The sequence below is a fragment of the Engystomops pustulosus genome, chromosome 1 (genome assembly GCF_040894005.1).
Source record: "Engystomops pustulosus chromosome 1, aEngPut4.maternal, whole genome shotgun sequence".
In the NCBI taxonomy this organism is placed as follows: Eukaryota; Metazoa; Chordata; class Amphibia; order Anura; family Leptodactylidae; genus Engystomops; species Engystomops pustulosus.
The window spans coordinates 26,984,151-27,008,927 of NC_092411.1; the positions used below are offsets into that span (position 1 = coordinate 26,984,151).

The 24,777-nt window shown below is 41.8% G+C and overlaps 1 protein-coding gene across 2 annotated transcripts in view; it reads right to left on the reverse strand.

Moving 5' to 3' along the window:
- Window positions 1–24,777, reverse strand: part of PARP8 (poly(ADP-ribose) polymerase family member 8) — a 190,821-nt gene that overhangs the window by 61,586 nt on the left and 104,458 nt on the right. For both annotated transcript variants that reach the window (XM_072136327.1, XM_072136336.1), the window contains exons 5-8: window positions 11,923–11,993; window positions 6,076–6,153; window positions 2,047–2,141; window positions 830–890 (exon numbers count right to left, since the gene is read on the reverse strand). In XM_072136327.1, coding sequence (XP_071992428.1) covers window positions 830–890; window positions 2,047–2,141; window positions 6,076–6,153; window positions 11,923–11,993 — 305 coding nt within the window. The remainder of the gene's footprint in view (window positions 1–829; window positions 891–2,046; window positions 2,142–6,075; window positions 6,154–11,922; window positions 11,994–24,777) is intronic.

Genomic DNA, 24,777 nt, shown 5'->3' on the forward strand with positions numbered 1-24,777 from the left:
TGCTGAGGGAGGCTGCTGTTATTACATTACTGGGGGAAGCTGCTGGGCATTACAATACTGGGGGAGGCTGCTGGGCATTACATTACTGGGGGAGGCTTCTGGGCATTTTATTACTGGGAGAAGCTGCTTGGCATTACATTACTGGGGGAGGCTGCTGGGTATTACATTACTGGTGGGGCTGCTGGGCATTACATTACTGGGGGAGGCTGCTGGGCATTACATTACTGGGGGGGCTGCTGGGCATTACATTACTGGGGGGGCTGCTGGGCATTACACTACTGGGGGAGCCTGCTGGGTATTACATTACTGGCGGAGGCTGCTGGACATTACATTACTGGGGGAGGCTGCTGGGTATTACATTACTGGGGGAGGCTGCTGGACATTACATTACTGGGGGAGGTTTCTGGGCATTTTATTACTGGGAGAAGCTGCTTGGCATTATATTCCTGGGGGGGGGGGGCTGCTGGGCATTACATTACTGAGAGGCTGTGACCAATGCATTTCTCACCCTAGGCTTATACTTGAGTGAATACATTTTCCAGTATTTTCTGGTAGAATTAGGTGCCTTGGCTTAAGTACTACTTGTATATATACAGAAAAAATGGAGCACAAATATAAGAATATCAAAAATATTAAACCAAACACAATTACAGAAAGGTTATGGTGAAATTTTACTGTAATATTTGCTTTCCTGGGATAATGTCCATTTAACTTTTTTAACCCAATTATTTTTCATATATTTTCCAATCATATCCTTCTCCTCTACTTGATTTCATGTCAAAGCATTGCCATCCTTAAGAAGAGTACATTTTATTTTTACATAACTTACATCTAGGAAGCTAACATCTATATGTAAATCAATATCCACGTCATCAATTGCTCCATATTCCCTGCAATACAAAATTATTATTATGTTACTAATATTAACAGCAAAGAGAAAACTCTGAACATAAACATGAAACTGGAGAGCAGGACATTCTTTGAAACATTGACTGAATTGATAGTAAGACATTGCTGATATATGGGTTGTACAGGATTTAAAAAATTATTAAAAGAAGGTTATAGAGCCTAAGAAAGCAGGAGGAACTAAGCGTTGTACATAGTGCCCTATCTGCAGGCAGCATTTTATAGAGCAGGATAAGCTGAGCAGATTGTACATAGTGTCTTATCTGCAGGCAGCATGTTATAGAGCAGGAGGAGCTGAGCAGATTGTACATAGTGCCCATAGTGCCCTATCTGCAGGCAACATTTTATAGAGCAGGGGGAGCTGAGGAGATTGTTCATAGTGTCCTATCTGCAGGCAGCATGTTATAGAGCAGGATAAGCTGAGCAGATTGTACATAGTCTCCTATCTGCAGGCAGCATGTTATAGAGCAGGAAGGGCAGAGCAGATTGTACATAGTTTCCTATCTGCAAGCAGCATGTTATAGAGCAGGATGAGCTGAGCAGATTGTACATAGTGTCCTATCTGCAGACAGCATGTTATAGAGCAGGAGGAGCTGAGCAGATTGTACATAGTGTACTATATGTGAGCAGCATGTTATAGAGCAGGATGAGCTGAGCAGATTGTACATAGTGTCCTATCTGCAGGCAGCATGTTATAGATCAGGAGGAGCTGAGCAGATTTTACATTGTGTACTATCTGGAGGCAGCATATTATAGAGCAGGATGAGCTGAGCATGTTGTACACAGTTTCCACCCTGCAAGCAACATTATTAGAGCTAGAGGAGCTAAGCAGATTATACGTAGTGTCCTATCAGTAGGCAGCATGTTATAGAGCAGGAGGAGATATGGAACACATTGTACATAGTGTCCTATCTGCAGGCAGCATGTTATAAAGCAGGAGAAGCTGAGCAGATTGTAAACAGTGTTCTATCTACAGGCAGCATGTTACAGAGCAGGAAGAACTGAGCAAACTGTGCATAGTGTCCAATATACAGGCAGGATGTTATTGAGCAAGAGGAGCTGAGTGTACTAAAGTTGAGCCTCAAATCCTTTAAGGTGTATTCTGATTAAAATAAAATATATTCCATACACTGTATTTACCTGAGAGATACAGCGCTGGGTCCATAGATTTCTCTCACTGCGGCGAGGTCGGCTTCCAGCTGTGGGTGCTTATGGAGTTCCCCATCGTAACTCACCTGCATAGGAGACAAAACTTCAATTATAAACCTTCTACCACGATCACTGAGGGTCACAACTCCTTTAGATTGGACACTATGTCCAATATAATAATCTGAGGTCACCTTTTTTAATGACAGATGTAATAGACAGCTGGGCGTTACCACCTGGGGTGTGTCCCTGATCTGTTCTGATGGTTCATAATGTGCAGGGACACACCCATTTGACAAATGGAATAGTAACACCAAGTTGTCGATTCACTCATACATTTCTAGGAGTAATGTAGAGTTTTAAGGAAAGACTCTTCATGTTTTTAAATGACTAAAACATTCACATCAGGACAGATATTCTTTACAATCCAGTCAAAGTCAATTCTGCAGTCCTATGTAAAAAAACATTAATAAAGGATTAGTATATCCAGTACAATCTCACAGTTCCAGAATGTAACGGAATCAGGAAACCCTTGGATTCTTTAGGCAATTAAAGAGGTTTTACTAATTCATATTGTCATAGATAAGTGACTCCCATTGATCATCATGAGAACGGGGATCCAATTCTCATTATTAGGTCAAGAGGTCGTGTGTACATACTGTCACTTACATGTAGCATCAATTACATGTAGCAGTGCTGTAAGGTGTTAGCTTGACCATTTTCAGACTTGATGCCTAATCTCCACAGGAAAGGAGAGAACAATCTAATTAGTGGGAGGTCAATGCTTGGGACATCACAAGAATAGGGGTCTAGTTTTTCTCTAAGTGATGGAGCTGCAGGTCGAGCATACCTACTGCCAGTCCATTCAATGCTAAGCTATAGCTATTGTATAGCACAGCAGTCAGATAACTCTGACACTCATTAAGACAGTAGGAGTATTGGAGATACCCCAACGCTGTGCTCTGCAATTACCGACACTCCCATTGTATTGAATGGACTGGCAGAAGGTATGCACAACCTATAGGACTTCTTCTTGTAATCATTGGCTTCCCACTAACCAGATTGTTCTCTACTTTCCTGTGCAGATCAGGTATGAAAGTGGGAAAATGATCAAGCCAAAACCTCACCGCACAACAAATTTCTGAAAGCAGTGAAGAATAGTTGAGCTAAATGGTCAGCACTGCTACACATATGGGCTCTTTCACACTGGCGTGGTTTTTCACATCCGTTTTATTGTCTGTGATTTGAAAAAATTTTGAAACCTGTTTTTTGCGGATCACAGAAGCCAATATGCCCCCCTCCAAAAAAAAAACTTCATAACCATTTCCACTTCGATGTTCAGGTGTTATGTTAAATATTAAAGTTTTCGGTTTTTTTGTTGCAAAAACTAAATCATCAGGGACGCACTGCGGACAAATAACGGAAGCAAAATACGCAACGGACTTGCAACACACACACCAATGCGAATCCACCCTATATTCCCCAGCAGTGGTGGTAACTTGCACTTGTATGGTTTGAAGCAACATCTTAAGGGCCCCATAAGCCTCTTGGGCCCGGTTGTGACCACCCCATTTGCCCCCCCCTCAAGTTACACCCCTTTAACCCAGACATGTGCTGTATGTCGTATGGGCAAACAGTGCAGTTAACATAGGGTTAAAATGAATGTAGCACCTGCAAAGCCTTTTACAATCACCGTACATAGAATATGATCTACTCTAAGGGCCCCCTAATCCTCTTGGGCCCGGTTGTGACCACACCATTTGCCCCCCCCCCTCTCAAGTTACACCCCTTTAACCCAAACAGTGCAGTTATCATAGGGTTAAAATGAATGTAGCACCTGCAAAGCCTTTTACAATCACCGTACATAGAATATGATCTACTCTTCTGTAAAATGAATTTCCCATCTCAATAATTAATAGGCGCACGTAGTCCTCGCTAGTTTATATACCTTTATTTATTATGCATAAGTTTCAAGTGGCTCTGTAAGGGAATTCATTTTAAAGTGAATTAAGAATGCATTACGGTTCTGTTTCACAAATATTGTGCATGATAAAACATATTGAACTTAAAGCTGAAGTCGTCATTTTAAGGAATCTATACATTAAATATGTATTCCCTAAGAAAACATAAAAATCAAGGTCCCGGGTGTGAAAACCTTCTAATGTGCTGCACAGGAGAGCCCTCCGACCTAATAGAAGGCAGTTATAAGTTATATGGAGGATGATAAATAAAATATACACTAATAAAATATGCAGTCACACATAGAAAACATTAAATACGGTGCAGAAGTGTAAGTAAGGGTTAGACGTGTGACATCCCTAATCCAGGGCCATAAAATGTTCCATAAGGAAGTCAAACTTTAATTACCGGGTCTATAAAATTTAAAATTTAATAAAATTTTTTAAAAAAAATAAAAGAAGTCTTACTTATCTATCCATCTGTGCTCCGCGGCAGCGCCTCCTGCCACTACCGCTCAAAGGTCCGTCAAGGAGGACCGTCAAAGGACCGTCAAAGGTCCTGAAATGGCTCTTGTGTACGTGTGTATTGAGAGCATGAACAGATGTAATAGGATTTCATGGGTGAAGGTCTTTCTCAGCATAAAATTTGGTGGGTGGTTTGGGTGGCCATCAGCTCTGAGCTACCAACCAAATTACAATCCACTACTACCTGCTTGGTGCAATGGGGGCATGCACTGCACTCCTAAAGCACCACTCCTGCTGCCTAACTCCTCTCCTACCTTTCCTATTTAAAATGCTCCTCCTATTAAGCAGGGGAGGGTTCAGGCCCCAGTGTACTGCTACGAGAGCCTGTAGTAAAGCAACAAAAAACAATTTCACATGTGAAGACAAAAACTGTGAATGATTAGTCATAAAATTCAAGGAAATTTACCATCAAAATCCTTCATGATAAATCAGGGACTCATAGATCCAGGCACCAGGACTGTGGTCATCTTCTTATATTTGTTATCCATGGCCTCCTTTCTTCTAAAATCTACTTTTAAAATGATGCTTATGAGCCAGAAGGGTTCTGGGAGCTGCAACAAAAGCCCCTCCGTTCTGTAGCTTCACAGGTTATTACACTGTCTCCTCCCCTGCTCGCTCAGCCTGATATAATCTTACACAATGGGAGAGGGGAAATTCTCCTGCACAGTGTTACAGCCTGTGGAGCTACTAACATCATTTTAAAAGTTGATTTTAGAAGGAAGGAGGCCATGGATAACAAATATAAGAAGATTACCACAGTCACGGTGCCTGGAGCCATGAGTAAGTGTACCTAGTTTATCGTGATGGATTTTGATGGTAAATTTCCTTTAAAGGGAACCTCTCACCAGGGACCTCATTTTCACCAAAGACAGTTTGCAAAAGCTTATTACTCCTGCAGTGCACATCTGCCTTTCTGCCTTTTCTAAAAATTTGCATTACCATATAATTGTGAGTTTTAACTTACTCTTGCACTCTGACAAAATCCTAGGGTAGTCACAGGGGCTGGACTTTGGTTTGGATGCATTTCAAAAAACAACATGTGACTTGTCTGTGTTACTCACTTCTCAGAGCTTATACCCCACCTTTGTGCTCCTGTATAGCTCCTCCCTCCTTCTCCTTCACAGAGGTCACAGCCTGGTCAGCCTGACATCAGTGGGGGAGGGACAAGCTGTACAAGAGCACAAAGATGGAGGCAGCCTGCAGCTCAGACAAGTCACATGTTGTTGTTTTTTTAAATGCATCCAAACCAAAGGATTTTGTATATTTATTGTAAACAAATGCTTAGAAAAGACAGAGATGCATTTTTGCACCGCAGGTTTCATGGGCTTTTACAACCTGTCTTTAGTGAAAATGAGGTGCCTGGTGACAGGTTCCCTTTAAGACCAGTATCAGCATCAGTATCAGTATAAAGCAATAAGTTGCTTGATTGCAGCATTCTACAAGTTATATATGATGGATGGAGGTAGTAGATGATAAATCCTAAGGTTACAATGACAAAGCGTATGTGCAGGTCTTACTATATCACACATTATAACTTCACCTGCCCTCCATAGTAAAACTCTTCCGAATCATTATCTCCTTCAGAATCCTCTTCCACTGCACTACCGTGTCGTGATTCCTGGGGGAAGAAATAAAAGCGATGTGAAATATCACGTTATACTTCTGCTTTGTTGTAGTTTATTTTGACTAGAAATAGGTTTTCTCTGAAGCTTGGACCCCCTATAATACTGTATCACTCACAGGGGGTGGGGGGGGAGGCTACTTACCTTTTTAATCTTCTATTGCACTATTGTCCCCTCCTTAAATGGTCACAATCTAACAGTATACAAATGTATACAGTATTGCACAGTGACGACGCAATATCACTTTTTCGTTTTTACGTTTCAGTTTGTCACTCGCCTCTAGAACTAGAACTTTTTTTATTTTTCGGTTTACAGGGATGAGTGAAGTCTTGATTCCATGCAATGTACTGGAAAGCTGAAGAAATTGTGCAAAACATTTTTTTTTTAATATTTTGTCAAATTCGGAGGCCAATAACTTTTTCACAGTTTGGTGTTTTAATTTACCGTATATAAATTTGGGACTAATATAAACATTTGATAAGTTTTTAATCATATTTTTATGCGTGGAAAAATGGGAAAAAAGTGGCGATTCAGATATTTAATCGCTAATATTCTGTTACGGCGTTGAAGGCTGGGGATAACCTTTTTAATATTTTGATAGATCAGATTTTAGGGTGTGGCGATAAATATTTATGATTTTTACTGTTTATTTATTTTAATATGTGTTAGAGGGGTACTTGTACAAGGATAATTGTGTTGAGGAGCGTAATTACAGTTGTATCAGTGGCTATGGGGTCCGCAGTGTCTGGGGGCCCCGTCATATGAACTGACACTAAAATATGAAAGATGTGCCCCATTATATACATATTATGCTACACATTGTACAGAATAATATGTGTATATCTTATATGTTATGTATATATGCTGTATGTGTGCATGTCTCTGTGATGTGTATATGCTGTATGTGTATATGGTATATGGTGTGTGTAAATACTGTATGTGTGTATAAATGCTGTTCGTCTTTATATGGCACTGTGTCTATATGTGATGTGCATAAATGTGTGTGTATAAATTAAGAACTGTATGTTTATGTATACAGGTATGTAAATTTCTGTAATATGTATATTGTTAAGTGGGAAGGGGGCCCCATTCAGAAGTCTGCAATGGGGCACTGCCAGGTGGCGTACCTAGGAGAGACAGGGCCCCCTTAGCAGGCTAAGTGCTCATTGTTAAAGTCCCCATGCAGTGAGAGTGACAGCTGTTTGGTAAAGACAGGGAGAAGACCTCCTGTCTGCTCAGGAGATTTGAAGAGACACTGAGCTTTCAGTCAAAAGAAGGAGGTGGGGTTGAGTGGGCGTGGAGAAAAACTGACTCTTTTCTTCAGAAGTTGACTCATCTATACTCATTTGCATATCAGAAAAATTTCTTTAATTAAGATAGAGTGCCTCAGTAGCAGATCATTTAACTTTATATTAACCTTTAGGTGTAAGGGGTAAAGTTCTGCTGACAAATTAAATTATTTAAAATAGAATCCACCAAGTTCCATAACAATTATGCAACTGATATCCACCATGTGGTCACTAGATAAAGCCTATTCACTGTGCTAAAAATTCTCCCACAGATAGTAAATTTTGTAAAGGACCTGATTTAAAGATGCAAAGAGAATTACAGGGATAATCAGTCAAATGTCAGGAAAACCAATAAAGCCATCCTTCTAGAACTCTATCATTTAGCAGAGAACTAATGGGACTTCTCCTAGTGATGGAGAGGACCGGTCTGAGAAATAAAAGTCCTCATTCATTCGCCTCGCCTCATTTATTATGCAGCCTTCACCTTGTGCGCAAAGACTTCAATTTCAATGAGATAAAATATTAAAATGAAAGGAGTCGTGACCTTCCCATGCATGAAACAAATGGCTTAATTCCCATTTAGACTGATATTTTATGTCCGAATTAGAGATTTATATTTCTTAGGGTGTGACCTGGGATACCTGCGATGAATATAGACTTGGCCGGGCTAAAGAACGCTGGGATTTAAAGAGTTATTTTTGTACATCTGGTTATTCAACTTCAAATAAAGTTAAAGGGGTTCTTCAAGGTTAAAAAAACATGGCAGCTTTTTTCCGAAAACAGCGCCGCACCTGTCCATGGTTTGTACAGGTATTGCAGCTCGGCTGTATAGAAATGTATGGAGCTTACCGTATTTTTAGGACTGTGAGGCGCACAAAAATCCTTTGATTTTCTCAGAAATCAAAGGTGCGCCTTATAGTCCAGTGCGCCTTATATATGAACCGTACTTACAGACAACAGCTGCCTTGAAATTTGCACAGGTCTGCCACCTGCTGATCATTCATCCTTATAATCCGGTGCGCCTTATAATCTGGTGTGCCTTATATATGAACCTAGACACTTTAGCAGGCATTTATTGATGGTGCGCCTTATACCCCAGTGCGCCATATAGCCTGAAAAATACTACCCATGGTCAGTTGTCGTGCTGTTTTTGGAAGAAAACAACCATGTTTTTCAACCTCAGGAGAAACCCTTTAAAGAAGTTTTTTTTAGCATAAAACATGGGGGTAATTTATTAGGACATTTGTCTGTGTCTTGTTTTTGGTTATTCTGGGTCTTAGACTTGATTCATTTACCTTAGAGCAGTGATGGCGAACCTTTTAGAGGTCGAGTGCCAAAACTACAACAAAGACCCACTTATTTATCGCAAAGTGCCAACACAGAAATTTAATTTGTGATTTATACTCCCTTCTCTGTCACAGTTTTCATTGATACCAGCACCTGAGGGACCAATAAAGCAGAAAATAGTCCCAGGTAGAGCTGTCACTTTAAAATAGCTCTGTGCACAGCAAGTCCTGGGCTGTCTGGGACTGCAGGAAAATACCTGGAGTCATCTCTGGTGATGGCCTGAGTGCCCACAGAAAGGGCTCTGAGTGCCACCTCTGGCACCAGTGCCATAGGTTCGCCACCACTGCCTTAGAGGTTGATTTATAAGGCAGCTTAGAATGTAGGGTTTTTGCGACAATCAGACAATGTGGTTTCCTGGATTTGTTTTCTCATTTTGGCTCTTATAGATGAGTTCTACCTATGATGCCACTCCCTTTTTACATGGGAGCACAATTGGTGGCTGACTAAATACTTTTTCCTCCACTGTATTATACTGTATAATGTACAGTATATGTATATTACTGGGCACACTTCCATTATTTAGTGTGGCAGGTCATGTGCAGGCCCCTTGACACTGTGGGCCCCATAGCAGCTGGGATTATTTAAATGCCTACATCTCCTATGCTTTAGAGTCCAATGGGGGGGGGGGGGGGTTGATAAGGACCAGCATGGGACTCCTAGACAGAGAATGACAAAATATTGAAACATATTAAAGTAAATGTGTTCCCATTAATGCTCAAATTTCCAAATCACAGAGAGAGCCCTTTTAGGACTGCCAAGGCAAAGTACTAATTTATTTACAAAGCTGTCCTAAGACAGGATAGAGCCTTAACGGTCAGGCCTAAAACGTAACTTTTATTTGGTCTATAAAAATTGTAGTAGGTTATTAACCCCTTAAGGACGCAGGGTTTTTCGGCTGATTTCTCGCTCTCCAACTTCAAAAATCCATAACTTTTTCATTTTTACGTGTACAGACCTGTGTGAGGGCTTATTTTGTGCGTAACAAATTTTACTTTCCCATGATGTTATTTATTTTAACATGCCGTGTACTGCGAAGCTGAAAAAAAATTCCAAATGTGGAAAAATTGAGGGCTCAGTTTTTACGACTTTCACTCTTCGCTCCAAATAACACGCCTACTTTATTCTTTGGTTCGGTGCGATCGCGGTGACCAAATTTATGTAGGTTTTATTGTGTTTTAATACATTTTCAAAAATTAAACGAATGTGTACAAAAAAGAAAAAAATTTTTTTGCCATCTTCTGACGCTTATAACTTTTTCATACTTTGGCGCACGGAGATGTGTGAGGGGTCATTTTTTGCGAAATGAGGCGACGTTTTCATTGCTACCATTTTGAGGTCTGTGCGACATTTTGATCATTTTTTATTTCATTTTTTATGTTATGTAAAAAGGTGTAAAAGTCGCATTTCGGACATTTGGGCGCCATTTCCCGCCGCGGAGGTCACCGCCGCCCGTAACTGTTTTTATATTTTGATAGATTGGGCTTTTTGGGACGCGGCGATACCTAATATGTCTGTGATTTTTACTGTTTGTTATGTTTTATATCCGTTCTAGGGAAAGGGGGGTGATTTGAACTTTTAATATTTTATTAATTTTTTTTATTTTTTAAACTTTTTTTTTTCTTTTTTTTTCCACTATTTTTTAGACCATCTAGGGTACATTAACCCTAGATGGTCAGATCGCTCCTACCATATACTGCAATACTACAGTATTGCAATATATGGCATTTTTGCAGGTCATACATTACAATGAGCCACTGGCTCATTGTAATGAACCTGCATAAACCATGTAGCCTTGTGTCAAAAGAAGACCCGAGGCTACCATGGTAACCGATCGCCGCCCCCCGATGACGTTCGGGGGCGTGGCGATCGAAAAAAAGATGGCGGCGCCCGCGCGCCGCCGTCTTTTAGACGTCGCCGGCGACTTTGCCGGCGGCATTTAGAGGGTTAATAGCCGCGATCGGTGCAAGCACCGACCGCGGTTATTAGCGGTGGGGGTTTTGTGCAAAATGCAAAAATCCCCACCTCTGTATGAAGAGGACTCAGCTCGTGAGCCCTCTTCATACATCCCTTATACCTCTGCGCCGTAGAGCTACGGCGCAGAGCGTCAAGGGGTTAATCAATTATCACACTTGTGAATTTAAAATTCGCAAGTCCGAGGCTGCTGATTAACCTAGTATCATTTATAATGCTGGGTATTCACTCAGCCTATAAGTACATCAACGGGTCTCTGCAGTGACCCGTTACACAAGCAGCCTCAAACAGGTCAAATTAAAAGCCAAACAATAGCCCCCCCGACATGTTTCGCCGGATAACCATTAGCCCCGATCCCCTGATGACGCTGGTTATCCGGCGAAACATGTCGGGGGGGCTATTGTTTGGCTTTTAATTTGACCTGTTTGAGGCTGCTTGTGTAACGGGTCACTGCAGAGACCCGTTGATGTACTTATAGGCTGAGTGAATACCCAGCATTATAAATGATACTAGGTTAAATCAGCAGCCTCGGACTTGCGAATTTTAAATTCACAAGTGTGATAATTGATCATTAATGCTCAAAGACTCATATGTAAAAAAGGGGGAAAAAAATGACTTTTTGGTATATAAGGTTTTTCTGGATGGGGGTGAGTTGGGTTGTCACCATGCAGTGACAGCCTTTTGGTAAGGACAGGGAGAGGACCTCCTGTCGGCTCAGGAGATTTGAAGAGACACTGAGCTTTCAGTCAAAAGAAGGAGGCGGGGTTTAGTCAGCTTGGATACAAACTGACTCTTTTCTTCAGTAGTTGACTCACCTATACTCATTTGCGTATCAGAAAATGGCTTTAATTAAGATGCAGTGCCTCAGTTTCCTATTCCACATTTCCCAATGATATGGGGGCCAGTCCTTTGCCTCTGTTGGCTCAATTGGGCCCCATGGATACCTTGGTATGAGATAAGAGCCTTCCACCATAGAGACAGCGGAAATCTTTTTATACCGACACATTGTGAAATTGACAATTTTTATACTTCTGTTGATTTTGTAATATCAGATTGTGAAAATTTCCCTTATTTAAAGATATAAAAAAACCAATCCAACCTGAGAACAACTCTACGAGGCTGCTTACATTTGCATCTAAGTGCACGGCAATACATTACCTCGCCATTTTCTTTCTGTAATTTAGACTTTATGGACAAGCAGCTGGTAATGTCATTGGATTTCCTCAGCTCTGCAAGAGAAAATAAGAACATTATGACACAGCAGGTGCGGCCGTATTCTACCACATTACCCGATACTTTACATGATAGCGGCAGAACAATGGTGCTGTACTGACAACAGACGGGCCTAGATTGATGGGATGCTGAAATATGGGATCTGAGCCAGACTACAACCTGGTATCAGAGCAATCACAAGTGGCAAAAAGTTTTTGGTGGCAGTTCTGACAGTGACATATGTTGGCAGCACATTCCATAATTCAGAAAATTATCCAACACATTTCTGCTTCTTCAGTAGATTTCATATTCTAGGGCATTGACTTCCAAAGATGGGACATGGTTAATAAAAGGTATCTAAATAATTATGGTGCCTGAAAAGTCCTACAGAAAAAATGATAGTCTATCCACATGTCTGATCATGGAAAGGAAGGGGGGCTTACTACCTGGATTATCAGGTTCTCCTGTACTACCCTATACAAACCAGGCCTTAAAGGAAATCTACCATCAAAATCAAGTTTGATAAACCAGGGACACGTACTCATAGATCCAGTCACCGTGACTGTGGTAATCTTCTTATATTTGTTATCCATGGCCTCCTGCCTTCTAAAATCAACTTTTACATCTATGCTAATGAGCCAGAAGGAGACTCCCCTCTGTAATTTAGCTTCAGTCTGTGAAGCTACAGCATGGAAGGGCTCTGATAACAGCACCCAGAGCCTGTCTGGCTCATTAGCATAATTTTACAGGATGATTTTAAAAAGAAGGAGGCCATGGATAACAAATATAAGAAGATTACCACAATCACCGGACCTCGATCTATGAGTAAGTGTCCCTGGCTTATCAAACTTGATTTTAATAGTAGATTTCCTTCCTTTAAAGGACAAGTCCATCCCATATTTCCAATATAAATCAATGGTGTACAAGACAAAAAGGACCAACCAATGCCGGAAGATTGAAATTGAGAATTTTTCATGCCTTGCAGGCCAGAAATCTAATGTGCCGATGGGGAAACTTTACCAAAACTATTTAAAAGTAGAAAGGTGAAAAGTTAGACAAGATGGTCTTATGCTACACCAGATTTAATTGCCCTCAATGATAAATCTCACACAGTATAAGGGCTCATTCACACAGCCTCTATGGACCCGATCACGACACCCATAGACTTCTATGGCTACCGGTGACGGTGTGGTGAGCACAAGACTGCTCTTCTGTCTATGGCGGGAGGAGGTGTGAAGAGCGCGCACCCCTTCTCCTCCCAGCCCTGTGCTCACCTGGGATTGGTTCCGGGAGAGAGCACACCGCTGTGGGTATGTACCCTACGACTGTATTGGGGAGATTTATCTCATGACGACCAGTGCTCAGCTTTCATTTTATAAACTGTTGTGGGAAAATTAAAGCCGAGCTCTGATTTTGCTCTCAGACAATTGTGATAAATGTCCCAGTTTAGGCCAGAAAACTGCAGCAAAAGTTCTAGTGCACAACTGTTGGCAAACCCAATTTCCTGCTCAGCCACGCCCCTTTTACAAGGCCACACCTTTTTGTCACTCTAAAAGTGTATAAAAACTGAGTTATTCCCTCGATAAATGTGATGCGATTTCTTTTTACCACAAACAATGACAAAATTCTGTCACAAATTGTTGATAACTGAACAAGACTGGACTGTAAACTTTTGTACAAAATTCTCCCAATTCATTGCGGGCACCAAACTTGTATAACAATTCAGCATTTCCACTGCGCTTGGGAAGAGAAGTCAGTGAATTCTCCTTGGAAGGGGAATGGGCTTTAGGTTTATAGGCACATTTTACACCTCCACACAGAAGGGGACATTTCTTTAGGCAGTCAGTAAGAGACGAGTAATACATGTGGTGACATTTACTTCAACAAACTGGCGAATAAATATGGAGAAATGTACTGGGGTCCCAGGAAATTGATTCGGATCCGATTTCTGATCCTAAGAGAACAACAAACTGGGTTGTCGGATCAACTACATTGGCACTTTGACAATTTGGGTCATAAAGGAATATTTGGGATGTAATGGCATGTAGAGAAAAGGCCTCAGATGTCCTAAGTAAGTTGAAGCTCTCGATTTTAGGATCCTAGAACAAAAGCTTTTTGGGGTCCTTAAATAATCACACACTGTCACGGGTACTGCCGTGACCCATATCGCAGGTCGTGGGCTCAACCGTGTCTGCATGCGCAGAGCCCGTGCGTGCGCGTCCCGCTCCGTAGCCTGTAGAAAGATAGGACATGTCCTATCTTTCTACGTAATACGGCGCCGTGCGCCATATATTCCTATGGTGAGAGGCGGGGGTGAGCTGCACTCATCCCCTGCTCCTCTCCGCAGCGCCGATGTATGCCTACCGTACTACGGTATGGTGGGCATACATCGTGTGAATGTAGCCTTAGAGAAAGCTTTCCTGATGACCTGTGCGATTATCCTGATTTCCCGTTGTGATCTCGATTCCGTTCCTGACCTCGCTCCTGTGCTGCCTGTCCTGATTTTCCGGTATGTCCCCGACTCCGATCCTGTGCTGCCTGTCCCGACAAATTCGCACTTGTGGAACAACCTGGTGGTACTGTGCCGCAGCAGGTCCAACCCGCATTGCGGCGGGCACTGGTGAAAACCGGGTGCCACTTAGACTCCGGTCCCTGGTGTCAGCTACCATCGTCCATGGTGGTCCAGAGGATCCACTACCACTGGAGCCTTACACACACCTACATATGTGTTTAAGAGCAGACACTTAGAGCAGAAGGTCCTTGTAGAAGAAGTGGGTTTGGGACCCCATGCCAAATGTACGGGTCAAAACCAGAGAATATGTCAGATATGGTCACAGAGCAATGTTGTTTTCATACCTCATGGTATAAAGTTGCAAATTAGGAACAACACATTTAGGGGTCTTACAGCAAGTGGACAACAATGTAAACATTGAGTTTTGGGGTACTAGGGTCTTGCACTGATGTCCTAGTACTAGTAGATTGATGTCACAGTTGTGCGGGTTTTCCATGGGTTTTTGCGCTCGCCATCTTATGAAAAGATGAAACCAAATCCTGTATTAATAGCCCGAGATGAAATCCATTTCAAGGTGTGTTGCTGACATTAGAAAGGAATATGAAAGCCTCTTGTGCTTCCCGGTGACAGCGAACAGAGAGTAATAAATTGCAGGATTACTTCAGCCCAGTGGAGCAAGAAAAAAAATATATACCCTGACAAGTGTTTCTTCATTGTGATTGATTCTAGACGATTCCAACTTAATGCAGCTTTAAGGACAGACTGATAGCGAGACCCTCATCTACGGATCAGGGTATAGGAAATAAAGTGCTCTTCAGAGCACCCAGGAGAAGGGACAGGGGCCATGACTGTCATTATCATACAATAGTAGGTCTTATACATTAAAGACGTCAAACTCAGTTTAAAGTTCATAGGTTTTAAAGGGATTTCACATAACAGACATTCATACACAGGAAAAGGGATAGGTTTTAATAATGTGGATAAAACCACTGGGTTCTTGGGAACCAGAACATATGTAGACAAGCAGGAAATGTGCATGCTTTGTTGGACTTCAACCAGAGAATTAGACTGTTCTATCCATACAAGCCAGATACATACAGTTTACAGGGACATTACTATTTCCTTTATCTGTAGGGTCTGTCTGAAACTATATGGTAGAAATATGTACAATGACACTGACTCATCATTACATCACTACTGACAATAGATGATGTCACAGCTTATTTCTTCCCCCTCCCTGTACAATGACTTCTATATAGATAACACTGATCCATCATTACATGACTACTGACAATAGATGATGTCACAGCTTATCTCCTCCCCCTCCCTGTACAATGACCTCTATATAGATAACACTGACCCATCATTACATGACTACTGACAATAGATGATGTCACAGCTTATCTCCTCCCCCTCCCTGTACAATGACCTCTATATAGATAACACTGACCCATCATTACATCACTACTGACAATAGATGATGTCACAGCTTATCTCCTCCCCCTCCCTGTACAATGACCTCTATATAGATAACACTGACCCATCATTACATCACTACTGACAATAGATGATGTCACAGCTTATCTCCTCCCCCTCCCTGTACAATGACCTCTATATAGATAACACTGACCCATCATTACATCATTACTGACAATAGATGAAGTCACAGCTTATCTCCTCCCCCTCCCTGTACAATGACCTCTATATAGATAATACTGACCCATCACTACATCACTACTGACAATAGATGATGTCACAGCTTATCTACTCCCCCTCCCTGTACAATGTCCTCTATATAGAGAACACTGACCCATCATTACATCACTACTGACAATAGATGTCACAGCTTATCTCCTCCTCCTCCCTGTACAATGACCTCTATATAGATAACAGTGACCCATCATTACATCACTTCTGACAATAGATGATGTCACAGCTTATCTCCTCCTCCTCCCTGTACAATGACCTCTATATAGATAACACTGACCCATCATTACATCACTACTGACAATAGATGATGTCATAGCTTATCCCCTCCCCCTCCCTGTACAATGTCCTCTATATAGATAACACTGACCCATCATTACATCACTACTGACAATAGATGATGTCACAGCTTATCTCCTCCCCCTCCCTGTACAATGACCTCTATATAGATAATACTGACCCATCACTACATCACTACTGACAATAGATGATGTCACAGCTTATCCCCTCCCCCTCCCTGTACAATGACCTCTATATAGATAACACTGACCCATAATTACATCACTACTGACATTTTTTTATCCAGTAAAAATAAAAACTAGCAATGCATTCCTGTTAGGTTGGATTTTGGAATTCAGGATGCTTTTGCACAGTACAATGTAGCCAGAATGTAGTTATTCAGCTCATTAAAACTTGCTCTCCCCCGTTATCCCAGAATGTGAATGTTCAGCTTCATGTAGGCATTTCTAGGACAGAAGCTGCACATGACACATATGGAACTAAAGTGCTTTTTTATACAACCCACTGACATAAAATGTCACACAGCTGCCATCAAACCACCAAACATGAGTAAAGCAGTATAAGTCATGGGGGTAGGAAATCTTTGCACTCTATTTATTAAAGGGGATGTCCACTTTCAACAAATAATTGATATTGTTTGTGTAATGAAAAGTTCTAAAATTTTCTAATATACTTTCTGTATCAATTCCTCATGGGTTTCTAGATCTCTGCTTGCCTGTGGATTAAGTCTGGTTCCTGATCCTGTGAAGTCACACAGGTGCACGGCTCTTTATATCCCTGGTCCTGTGATGTCACAAAGATGTACGGCTCATTATATCCCTGGTTATGTGATGTCACAAAGATGCACGGCTCGTTATATCCCTGGTCATGTGATGTCACACAGGTGCATGGCTCATTATATCCCTGGTCATGTGATGTCACACAGGTGCACGGCTCGTTATGTTGCTGGCCATGTGATGTCACACAGGTGCATGGCTCATTATATCCCTGGTCATGTGATGTCACACAGGTGCACGACTTGTTATATCGATGGTCATGTGATTTCACGCAGGTGCTTGGATCGTTATATCCCTGGTCCTGTGATGTCACAAAGATGCACGGCTCATTATATCCCTGGTCATGTGATGTCACACAGATGCTTGGATCGTTATATCCCTGGTCATGTGATGTCACACAGGTGCTTGGATCGTTATATCCCTGGTCATGTGATGTCACACAGGTGTACGGCTCGTTATATATCCCTGGTCATGTGAGGTCACACAGGTGTACGGCTCATTATATCCCTGGTTATGTGATGTCACAAAGATGCACGGCTCGTTATATCCCTGGTCATGTGATGTCACACAGGTGCATGGCTCATTATATCCCTGGTCATGTGATGTCACACAGGTGCACGGCTCGTTATGTTGCTGGTCATGTGATGTCACACAGGTGCATGGCTCATTATATCCCTGGTCATGTGATGTCACACAGGTGCACGACTTGTTATATCGATGGTCATGTGATTTCACGCAGGTGCTTGGATCGTTATATCCCTGGCCATGTGATGTCACAAAGATGCACGGCTCATTATATCCCTGGTCATGTGATGTCACACAGATGCTTGGATCGTTATATCCCTGGTCATGTGATGTCACACAGGTGCTTGGATCGTTATATCCCTGGTCATGTGATGTCACACAGGTGTACGGCTCGTTATATATCCCTGGTCATGTGATGTCACACAGGTGCACGGCTCGTTATATCCCTGGTCATGTGATGTTACACAGGTGCATGGCTCATTATATCCCTGGTCATGTGATGTCACACAGGTGCACGACTTGTTATATCGATGGTCATGTGATTTCACGCAGGTGCACAGGTTGTTTTATTACTGGTCATGTGATTTACACACAGGTACTCTCTTGAAACATAGAGAGTAATCAGCGCTGTGTTATAACAAGCCATCCACCTGTGTGACATCACATGACCAGAGATATAACGAGCCGTGCACCTGTGTGACATCACATGACCAGAGATATAACGAGCCGTGCACCTGTGTGACATCACATAACCAGGGATATAACAAGCCATCCACCTTTGTGACATCACATGACCAGAGATATAACAAGCCGTGCACCTGTGTGACATCACATTTTCAGGGACCGGTTTTCATTCACAGGAAGAAAAGAATGAAGCTTCCTATAGAATGACAGCAAGCAGAGATATAGAAAAACATGAGGGCATGATAGAGAAAGTATATTGGAAAATTTTATACATTTTCATTAAACTAAAAAAAAGTTTATATATTGAAAGTGGACAATCCTATAAATAAGAGAAGATCCTTCAGAATTTGGGGCCAATCACATTCTTTGACGACAAGTCTGTACTTTGACCCCTTCAGGACCTTTCGTTCATTGGTTCTTCGATAATACAATTTTACGATGAAAAGTAACATTTACAATGAGAATGTTAAGGAATAGGAAGTCTAGTTTATGGGTCTTGTATTAGATCTCTAATATGAATAACAGTGAGGTCTGGGAAGTGTCTGAGCATTGAATAGAACCACTTCACACAGTTATTAGACAGAAAACTCCAGCACAAAATGTTCTTTCACTCCTAGAAAGTTCCTGACGAATTATACCCTGTCCAGAGTCACTGAAGCTTGGCCGTCACTGTGTGGTTTTGTCCATTTATTCTCTTTTTGAGGATCTGATCATATAATACCCGTTATACCTCTACACTATTTCACTCTTTAATCATTCCTACAATAGGCGGGCTTCCTGAACTGATCCAATTATCCGGTACAAGAACATATTATTGGAAATGAATGAAACAACCTTCAATGGTGATCATTGTCAAGGTGCAAAAAGATGGTTTCAGCTACCACCCCCCCCCCTAAAAATGATCAAAACTTAAGGATACCAGACTTACAGACTACCCCTAGTTACAAACGGACCTCCCTGCCCACTGTGACCTCTGGTGAAGCTCTCTGGATGTTACTATAGTCCCAGACTGCAATGATCAGCTGTAAGGTGTCTGTAATGAAGCTTTATGGATAGTCCTTGGTCCCATTACAGCAAAAAAATTTTAAAAATCCAATTGCCACGGGGACAAAAATAAAATTTTTTCTGGATCTACAATTATAAAATATACAGTATACTTACATACAAATTCAACTTAAATACAAACCCAAGGACCCTATCTTGTACGTAACCCAGGGACTGCCTGTACTTGGTTTTGGACTCCTTTCCTGGTCATTCAGGAACCAATTTAAAAACCTGGTCCTACTGCAGGGTGTGTTCCTTCTGATTTATATGTTATCCCAGCTGATTCCATGTAATGTTTCATTCCTCTGGCTCCCGCCCTATCTTCTAATCCAGGATCTGCTTTAGGTGAACAATAATTTCCCACTAGTTCTGAGCACCTTGATCTTCTCTATTACTGGTTTTCATTCGGAATACTTGGTTCCATTCTTTCAAAGTCTCATTCCAGAATCAAAATTGTTCAACGTCATTCCAAAATCTCTAAAACTTTTTGATTGATTCTCTTTGGTCTCAGGACCTTGTTTTGCCATGGTTTTCTATGCACAGTTTCCTACTGGATTGTGTCTGAGAATCCTGTCTGACTTCCATCCAACATCCATTCCAGTATTTTATGCTAATGACTTCCAGCATCTCATTTCATCACCCAACGTCCAAATTCCCAATAAATCTACTTCTATAAAGATTGATACAAATGTTTATTTTTGGTTATTATTATCCTGAGTATGTGCTGTCCCCTTGTTCCTGATTATAATCGGAGCGGCTGTGTACCCTTAGTGTGACAGTATAATTCCGTTCACAAATCAAACAACTTTGGCTGCATGTGCACATTTTATTGCTGAATGTATAACCATAAAGAATGATGGATGGTTTATGATCGAGCGGATGGGAGCCTGTGTATTTAAATCTACTTTCTGTATATTTTACGTGGCATCAAAATTAGTGGCCCATGTAAAGAACTATAAAAATTTGAGCTGTGATCAGCCCTCATGAATGATGAATAACATACATTAAGGTCATACGGGTACAGAGTGCGCACTTTAAAATGTGTTCCCTATAAATGGCGCATCTGGGAGAGCTTTGTGACCTGCTTTACTATGGAAAGTACTGGCGGGTGATATTCTGTTCTACCAAATTGTGCACAAAAAGTATAAGAACATAGGGGGAGATTTATCATCAGGTTTCTGAGTTAAAACTGTTCCAGTTGCCCATTATAACCAATCAGAGCTCAGCTTTTATTTTATAAACAGCTGTGGGGAAATGAAAGCTCAGCTCTGATAGCTCTGCTCTAAGAGACTTATGATGAAATTCCCCCATAAAGTCAATTTTGACTTATTGCACTGGTTGTTAGTATTTGCTTTTCTTGGTTATGAATGAATAAAACCCGGAAAGCCCTTTATCAAAAAACTGTGGGCACATTTATAAATTTGGGCACAGTGTGGCGCAGGAAAAGTGCTATCATTTTCAGTTTGTGGCGCCAGCGATTCATGATTTGGCGCAAGAACCAAAAGGTTAAGAACTGTCTCCACATTCATTCATGAAATAGAACCCCCTAGACCAGTTTTTAGTTGCTCTAATTGTGCGCCACAAACGGTGCCACAAAACCAGTTGGAAAATAGAAGCGCTGGAAAAATGTCGGATTCACAAGCAGAGCCGAGAGTGTCGGAAATCCACCAAAATCGAGGCGCACCACTTCATAAATACGGCACAAGAGGCGCAGCAAGGAAAAAAAAGCGTTAATAATAAATGCCACCCAGTGCGTTTCGGATCTGCGTAAGGTGTCATTTTTGTTGGGATGTGATGATGTTTTCATTGCTGCCATCATGGGGGCTGTACAACCTTTCGTAGCAAAATGTTTTTTGTTTATTTTTATTTTATCAGTGCTCTAAAAAAGGGGGGGTTACTACTTTTAGGCCCCCTATGATACTTTAACCCTTATTGTACTTTAGTTTGGTTACTGATCTCCCAGCTGCCATAACAACTAATTGCCACCTCCACCCCTCCATAGTACGTCACGCGGGATGAATGGCTAAACGGAACAATGGGACTCATTTACTAAGGGTCCGAACGCTGCACTTTCGCCGGGTTTCCCGAATATTTCTCTTTTGCCGTGAACTGCCCCGGGTTTTTGGCGCACACGATCGGATTGTGGCACATCGGCGCCGGCTTGCACGCGACAGAAAATCGGGGGGCATGCCGCCAGACAACCGACGGATTCGGACAAACCATGGAATTTAAAAAAGGATTTGTGTCGCAAGATCAAGCACTCACATGCACCAGGAAGAAGAAGGTGAACTCCGCCGCAGAATCAAAGGATGCAGGAACTCGGGCACATGAGGTTAGTGAATCGTGCCAGACCCGAATCCTCGTCGGACAACGCACTGCGTGATCGCGACAGGACCGGGTAAGTAAATGTACCCCAATGTTATCAGATTTTATGCCATTAAACTACCAGTCCTCTCAGGTAGAGTATGAAATGTCCTTTCTAAAATGTATTCTTCCAAGAAAAAACTCACCTGTTTACCTATAAAAATTAATTGGCTTTAGAGTCACATGCAAATGAGCTGAGAAGCGTCACTTTTTGTCTGAGCTGAGTTACTTTTAGAGACTGGAAGTGTAGTGCCACTTCAGATACCCCAATCTTGGGTTTTATAGCACCTACAACCATTTGGCATCATGTTAGAGTTATAAATATTTTTATTTCAAATCACATCAGGCTTGTGGTTTTGTGAGCTACAGAACCGGAGATACAGACAGTTAAAGGAATAGTTGGGATGGTAAACTGCACATAAAGATCCAATTGCTGCCTATGTTTTTAATGGCTTAACAGCATCCTTCAGCCTTTAAAAGTAACTTATATTAAACAAAAGTGACTCCTCTCGGATCATATAACTTTGGAGCTGTTTTTTTACCAGTAAATAAGTGTTAACATATAAGTGGGGGATGTTAGTTTGGTGGTTTAAAAGGCGGTGATAAGTTTCCTTTCAATGACATCTGTCAGCAGGATGAAGGATTGTAAACCAAGCACACTGACATACTGGTGTGTGCCCCCTCTGGCAGGATATGCTGCTCTTTTAGCTTGTTATTCTCTGTTTATAAAAAAAAAAGGCTTAAATTATGCAAATGCACCCAAGGGGCTCCAGAGGTGTTAATGGAGCCCCCGGGGCTCATTTGAATTTTTCTAAAGCCTTTTTTATTAAAAACTTGGGTATGGGAAGCTTAAAGAAGAGCAGATCCTGCCATAGGGGGCACACACCAGTATGTCAGTGTGCTTGGCTTACAGTCCTTCATCCGGGTAGTAGATGTCCTTTAAGGTATTCTCAAAAAGGTGGGCTTTTGGAAATATTTAATTGTACTTGTGAATACATTCATTGAAAATCCAAAGAGCGAAAAACCATAAAAATCATGACCCTATTTTACGAGGATTCAGTAATTTTATTATTTTTAAAGAACACTCATCTATTGTTACCTTTCTCACATCTGGGAAGCAGAATCCAAATTCACAGAGTAATAGCTGGGGAGCACCATGAAAGGATAAGCAATTATGGTACAGCACAGAAGTCTCCAAGCCGAGACCATCCAGCTGTTGTGCAATTACAACTCCCGGCACACTAGGGGACGCTTAGCGCAAGCACTCACTCCCCAGCAAACATCTGATCGCATGGAGAAGCACTGAATTCTCAGGGAGATACTGATATCTTCCACATTCTGGCTCATAGTATGAGGTCTTAAAGGGAACCTGTCATCAGAAATTGACCTAATAAACGCTAACTGCTTTCAGATCAAGTCTTTTTCATGGTCCAGTGTGGTGGCATCATCCAGAAAATAGTCTATGAATTAAGATTGGTTGCATAAAGTCAAGGAGGCGGAGAGTTTAGCACTGTCAAGTTCTCCCCACCCCTGAACGTCTCCTCCCATGTGATTGACATCATCCACCAGACTTCAGCAGATATGGATAGTGAAGTCTATGGGTGCAGGACCATCAATTACAGTGAAGTGGGTGTTCTGAATTGGAGAGAACCTGACTTCAGTGTTAAAATCTCCGCCTCCTTGACTTTATACAACCAATTTATATTTCACTTCAAAGTTGATTTTCTGGATGATGCCACCACACTGAACCATGAAAGAAACATTGGGGCTCATTTACTAAGGTTCCCCGGATCGCATTTTTTGTCGGGTTTCCCACCGATTTCTGTGTTGCGCCGCATTCAACAGGGGTTTTTGGCGCACGCGATCATATTTTGGCGCATCGGCGCCGGCTTTCATGCGACACAAATCGGGGGGCGGGCAGTCGGACGATCGACGGATTCGGACAACGTGCAGGATTTAATATTGTAAAAATAAGACAATGCACTCATATGCACCGGGAAGAAGAAGGTGAACTCTGGCGGACCTCAGCGGGGAAGTGACACATGCAGGATATCGGGCGCACAATGTTGGTGAATCGTGCCGGACTTTATTTTCGTCGGACCGTCCAGATTGGGGATCACGACAGGACCGGGTAAGTAAATGTGCCCCATTATCTGGTAGGTGTTAATCTGCTTCACAACATACTGGTAATGGTTTTTTAGGTCAATTTCTGATGACAGGTTCCCTTTAAGTGAGAGACTACATGTAAGACAATACAGAATATATCAGGTTTTGTGGACACTATATAGAACTTCCAGCAAGATCCGCAGGAGGTTTAATAATATAATACATTTAATAACATATAATAAATATTTATTTTTTTCATGCCAATATTTTTTTACATTTTATTTTTAATCCCTCCTTTCCTATTTCTGGACATTCAATGGAAGTAAAACAAGTTACAACTTTGTGAAATATGGAAACTAAGTGGGACATTTATCAGGACTTGTATAAGGGGGCGTGGAGGGGTGTGAGGAGGGGGGCGGCTGGTGGCAGAGTGAAAGTTCTCAGGCTATAGTGCAATTCTATCTCTCTAACTGCCCCTTCAGTGTCATCCTTTCTGGATCTTTCTCTTCTCCTCTTCCTCTCACTATCAGGGTTCCTCATGGACCAGTCCTAGGTCTCCATCAGACAAACCATCAGCAGATTTGGTTTCCAGTATCATCCCTATGCTGATGACACCCAGCTGTATACTTCTGCACGTAACATCACCCCTGACTTACTGCAGAACACTAGTGACTGTCTCTCTGCTGTCTCTCACAATGGAGCTCATTTACTAAGGGTTTGAACGTCGCACTTTCGTCAGGTTTCCCAAATATTTGCGCCGAATTGCCCCAAGATTTTGGAGCA